Source organism: Crocodylus porosus, unplaced genomic scaffold (assembly GCF_001723895.1).
Source record: "Crocodylus porosus isolate Cpor-Errol unplaced genomic scaffold, CroPor_comp1, whole genome shotgun sequence".
NCBI lineage: Eukaryota > Metazoa > Chordata > Crocodylia > Crocodylidae > Crocodylus > Crocodylus porosus.
In genome coordinates this window covers 48,587,345-48,593,231 of record NW_017728951.1, presented here as the reverse complement: position 1 = coordinate 48,593,231, position 5,887 = coordinate 48,587,345, and the positions used below count along the sequence as shown (strand labels likewise).

At 47.2% G+C, this 5,887-nt stretch overlaps 1 protein-coding gene across 1 annotated transcript in view; it reads left to right on the top strand.

Annotated features, from left to right (window-relative positions):
- The first annotated feature begins 626 nt into the window (after nt 1-626).
- Nucleotides 627-5,887, top strand: part of TMEM254 (transmembrane protein 254) — a 7,975-nt gene continuing 2,714 nt past the window's right edge. The window contains exons 1-3 of the mRNA XM_019556204.1: nt 627-771; nt 2,892-2,995; nt 5,281-5,340. Coding sequence (XP_019411749.1) covers nt 670-771; nt 2,892-2,995; nt 5,281-5,340 — 266 coding nt within the window. The 5' untranslated portion in view covers nt 627-669. The remainder of the gene's footprint in view (nt 772-2,891; nt 2,996-5,280; nt 5,341-5,887) is intronic.

The following is a 5,887-nucleotide window of genomic DNA, read 5'->3' as shown; positions in this document are numbered from 1 at the left end:
GAGAAGCATCTATGGATGCAAGCCAGTGTTTTGGTGGCTTTACTAGCCGCAGCATGGCATTGTTCATCTTGTGGTCAATGATGACCCCCAAGTCTCTTTCTTCCGTAGCGCTAGCCAGCGTAGCACTGCCGAGCCTATAAGGATGCTGCAGGTTTTTCTTCCCATGCAGGAAGGCAGATCACCCAGCATCCTGGGGGGGCTGTCTGTGTTGGGGGAAGAGCACAGTGCAAGTCACCTGTGAGACCCCTTCTCCATAAACCTTCCTGCCTGAACACATTTCTAATAGGGCGACAGTGTTGTCGCAGCTGTGGCGGCCCAGGTACAGGGAAGATGAGAATTCACGGTTGCTTGGGGCAGCTGCAGCCTCCAGCTCGCACAAAGGCCCTTCCGCCGGCGACGAAGAGGCGCAGGCGCCCGCGCTTCTCAGCGCCCTGGGCAGGGGGCCGCCCCCGCAGCGCGCTCTGCTCTCCGCGCTCCGGCACGCCCCGCCCCCGGCTTGTGCTACGAGTCCAAGTGCTCTGCTCAGCTCCGCCCCATAGGCGGGGCGAGGGTGGGGCTACGACTCCTCCCGGCCGCAGTTCTCGCCCCCCTGCGAGGACATAGTGCAGCGCGGGCCCCCCCGCTCTGGCACCGGCACCGGCACCGGCACCGGCACGGAGACGCGGCGCGATGGCGGGCAGGGGCGAGCGCGCGGTGGACTCGAGCCGCTACTTCCAGCGCACGAGCGGCCTGCCCATGGCCCTCGTCGTAGTCTCCTTCGGCTTCTTGGCGGTAAGCGGCGGCGGCGGCTTCTGGGCTAGGACGGGCGCTGGGCGGACAGGAGCCGGGCACGGGCCTGGCGCAGAGGAGAGCCAGGGCCGCGGCTGCGTGCAAGACCCGGCGGGGAGGGAGGCCGTGCCGTGCCGGCGGGCCCCGTCGTGCTCCGGGGTTGGCGGGAGATGACTCTGACAAGCAGAAGTAGGTGCACACCCTGCTGCCCATTCGGACGGGTCCGCACCTCCGTTCTGTACTTCTTAAGGGGTCTGCAAATGGAGAAAAGCTAAAAAGCGGTGCTGCAGCCTGCCGAGAAAGATGGCAGCAGAAGTCCGGGACACATGATGTAGGAGGGAAAGCTGAAAGAGCCGGGGATATTTAGTTTGAGTAGAGAAGAGTGGGAAGGGATGTGGTGACAGCTTTGAAGTACTTGAAGAGTAGACCTGCAGAGCAATAATAGCCTGTTCTCTGTGGCTGCTGGGGACAGCAGAGGGAGCAGTGGTCTTAAATTGCAGCAAAGGGCTGTTAGGAAGAACTTTCTCGCTAGGTGGGGGACTGAGCCTTGGAGCAGGTTATATACAGTCTCTCTAGGTAAGCTTCATCCTTGGCAGGTTGAGACCAGGTTAGATGGACACCCATCTAGAGTGGGTAGGCCTGCCTTGAGTAGGGGGTTGGACTATACGGTCTCCTGAGGTCCCTTCCAGTCCTACTTTTCTGTGATTGTATCTGTCATCCAGTATTTGAATTTGCAAACAGCCAGGTATGATTTTCTTACCTTAAAAGTTTCCACATTGGGGAAGTAGAGGCAGAAGGGTGTATTAGCAAAGCCAGGCCCCAGAAGTTGCCACATGACTTAAATTAGTTGTATGAAGTTAACGCCCGTCACACTGTTTAATTAGAATAGGCTACTATTGTGAAATCTGGGTTCAAAGATGACTTCATGCCTGCACCTTTTGATAAATTGGCAGATTCTTTCACAACTAACATGCAGAATTGTCACAGATAAACAGATGAGAGAAGTTTCAACATATTCTTTAATAGATTTCCCCAATGTAACCATTGTCTTGTTTGAGCATCTTCCGCAGATCAGCACTCTTAATGCCCTTCTGTCATATCCTCCGTGACTCCAATTCCACTTTAAGATGTGTCCTTAAAAATACATACACGCTGCAGCATACGCATGAAGTTGCAGCTTCCACAGTGCCATCTGTGCCGTTCCTTCTTTCTTCTAGGATTACTTAATGTGGTCTCTGAAGATCTCAGTTTAAATAATTTTACCCATCAGTCATGCATGTTTCTGGTCTTTAAAAATGCCACTTACAAAAGTAAAGGTGCTTGTTTGATGCATCAACCACTCTTTACACTTACTAGCCCTTACTCCTGGTTGATGTAGCAAAAATACGCATAATTTTAAATTTTTCTTAGGTTGGGTTTCGCAGGCCAAGAGCTTGACTTTATCCTCTTAAAGTCCAGAGAAGAGCCACGTGCATGATCAGAGGTCAGGAAAACAGACCTTACGACGACAGGCTGAGAGCCATGAGGCTCTTTAGCCTGGAAAAGCGCAGGCTCAGTGGTGATCTAATGGCCACCTGTAAGTTTTTATCAGGGATGACCATCAGTATCTGGGGGAACTTTTGTTCACCAGAGCGCTCAAGGGATGAAGAGGTTGAACGGTCATAAACTACTGCAAGACCATTTCAGGCTGGACATAAGGAAGAATTTCTTTACTGTCTGAGCCCCCAAGGTCTGGAACAGCCTGCCATCAGAGGTGGTTCAAGCACCTACATTGAACACCTTCAAGAAAAAATTGGATGGTTATCTTGCTGGGGTCCTATGACCCCAGGTGACTTCCTGCCCTTTGGGCAGGGGGCTGGACTCGATCTTCCGAGGTCCCTTCCAGCCCTAATGGCTATGAAATCTATCAAATCTATGAAAATGGTAGTAGCCTTATGAAGAGGTGATATTTTGGATGAGGGAGCAACAAGCAAGCTAAATACTTAACCTGTATAGTTGATTCTAGCTCAGTTAAATAGCAAACATTTCAGGAATGATGGATAAAGAAGAGCAAAATCTCAAGTCCTGAGTTAAATGGTTTCTTTTTTAAAAGTGAGGGTAACTTAATTGTGTTTCTCTTTTAGTGTGCAGTTTTTTCACCTACAAAAATACCATATGAAAGCCTGGGACCATTGGGCCATCTTACTAAATATTTAGTTGACAATCACCACAACTTGCTGTATTATGGGTAAGGTATCTTCAGCAAGCTAAAATTTCGTTGCTACTCTGATTATTATTTTTTTTTCTCCTTTCCCTACTGCTCTCAGAGTACCTTGGTTCTTAATACTCCATATTGCCTAACTTCGTGATGATTCCTTTTGTTATCTTGAAGGGCTGCCACCACCAACACTACTATAGTACTTGGAAAGATTTTATTTCTCCAGGACCTCTTAAAAGTTTATTACCCTGGAAGCATTAGGTGGGTCTCTAGATACTTCAGGAAAATGTTGTTAACTTCCCTTTTCAACCCTTTAGAAATAAAAAGAGTGTCTTGGCACTACACTTGCTCTAAGGCTTACTCTGTACTGAAAACAATGTGGTCAACAGCTGTAAAATCAAAATGCTGTTTATAGAATCTTTTTGCAGTTAGGTTTCTGTACACATGAGGCATTCCTTCAGTACACAAACTTGTTTCAGGGAATTTCTGTAACATGGTCACAAGATTCACTTGTATCATGGAAACTGGCGATGTGCATCAACACTAAATTCTGACTTGGTACGCAGTGAAATTAAATTAGCATAGTCTAAGGCCCCCCAAAATTTGGAGCCCTTTCAGAAGGTAATTGCTGTGTTATCATCTACAGCACTTAAATGAAGCAAGCCTACATTGTTTAGTTGAACAAAATATGCTCTGAGTGCTCCTAGGCTACAGAAAAATCCAAACGTCACAAGTGCACATCTATTAACACATCACAACTTAAGATAGTTTGTACGTGTTGGATTTTTTTTTTCCCTCTGAACTTTTTAAATCCTTTAAGACAGTGGAGGCCTACCTTTTTGGCCTTTCTCCTTTTCTTTTCTTACTCTACACAGTTCAGACCTCTACCCTCTAAATGCTGTTCTGCTCCCCTTCCCCTTCCCCTGCCTAGTCAGCTGTTCTGCTTTCTGCTCCCTGCCTTAGCTTTTGCTGTGCTGCATGTCCCAACCTCCCCATCAGCTACATGCTGCACACACAGCAGGCTATCTATGCCACCTGTAACATGCAGGTTGGCCAGCCCTGCTTTAAGAAATATTAACATGTCTGTTTGAACACTGTTTTTGACTGCCTTGGCTGGGGTGGGCGGTGACATCTTTAATTGCCAAACAAAAGAAGCATTAAGTGGAACTGCACTAAGCAAAACACAATTTCCCATAGAAATTAATGTGATTAAATATAATTTGTCTTGCCCTCACTGGCCCTGGGCCCCATACTCAGGGCCACCCCTTGCTCAAGCCTGGCTGCCCACCCACTCACTGCCACTCACCACTTTTGCCACAGCCGCTTCTGCCCGCCAGCCACTCTAGCACCACATGCTGGCCTTGGGTGCTGGCCCTGCCCTCGCTCTCGCCCCTCACTTGCCGCTGCTGCCACTTCTCCCCACCACATCGCCCTGCCCTGGGCCCCTGCCAGCCCTGGGGCACCAGTACAGCCTCCATGCTCACACCCACCCACTCGCTGCTTTTTGCTGCTGTTGCTGCTTCTCTCCGCCTGCCTGCCAAAACTCACTGGTTCCACTGAGTGCTATAGTGAAACTGGCTGAGTGCTCAATGGAATAAGATATGAATTTTAAATTAGTGCTACAGTGAAATAGCTCTAACTGAAACTGTATTAAGCAGGGGTTGCCTGTATAGGGCTAAAGGTCCCTTCCATCCCTAATGTCTGTGAAATCTATGAAGTTTGCTCAGTGTACAGGGCTAACTTGTATGGCTTAGCTGGCAGTCAGGTTACTAAAGCACATGGTTTTTGCACCACTATCTGCCATTTTAGAAAACACATGAGAACTTTTAGGTGAATGCCAGCTGAAACAGTGAAAATTTCAGTTGCTTCTTAACTTCCTGTATGCATTTAGTTTCTGTTTAGACCAGTGGTGCCAGTCTTTTTGCCCCTTGGGCTGGATGAGTGATGCCAGGTTGGTTCACAGGTGGGAACTGGTCCTTGGGCCCTGTCCTGGCACGCTGGGTTTGGAAATCTGGCAGTAAGGGAGCTGTGATGGTGTTAATTGCTGCTGCTCTCCCACCAAATTTCCAGACCCATAGGGAACCCTGCAGGTCAGATCACTTCATTCTGTAGGTTGAGTGCCCCTAGTTTATTCAGGTTAGGAAGCTTTATATGCAGCCTAATCTTAGAATGAATCTCCCTTCTTTAGTTAATAAAGCAAGAAGTTATAGTTTATGCTTTTTCAACATCTCTCCATGCTATACACAGTGATTTATGGATACAATGTGGTCCTCGTCTTCTACAGCTAAAGCAAATTTTCATTCCTTTATCATCAGGTTTTGGCTTGCCTGGGGACTTCATGGAGCAGAAGCCTTGTACAGTGTCAAATTATGCAAGTAAGGTTTTTATATACATACAGGATACCCTTAGCTGAAATAAAATATATTTGATATATAGTTTACTTTATTAAGCAAAAAGGGGAGTCTTAGAGCACTTTAGCATGTATTAGCTAACATTTGCCACATGCCTGTTCTACTCTAGATGGGCCTAAGAATTTAAGCTACTGTAATATTTTAACTGGGGTCAGTAGAGGGTGCTCTAAGTATGTACGAATAAGGAATTTCTAGCTATTACCTTTCACGTAAAGAACCAGTGGTAGGCTCTCTCAGTATCAGACCAGTGTAGCAGTACATAAAGCAAGTCCATTAAGGCTCCATCCAAGTAGCTTTGTAACCTGTCTGAATCATTTATTTAGCTTATGCCATGTGTACTGTCACTTCTAGAGTAAGTACTAGGCAAAATCTAAAATGTAAGACATAATACTAATCTAAGCTACATCCTTTTCTACAATCTTACTCTAAATGAATAGCCAAGAAGCTGATCTCTGAAGGGGCAGAGGTGGCAAAATTTGTGTGTGTAAATAGAACTTCATATTACACTTAA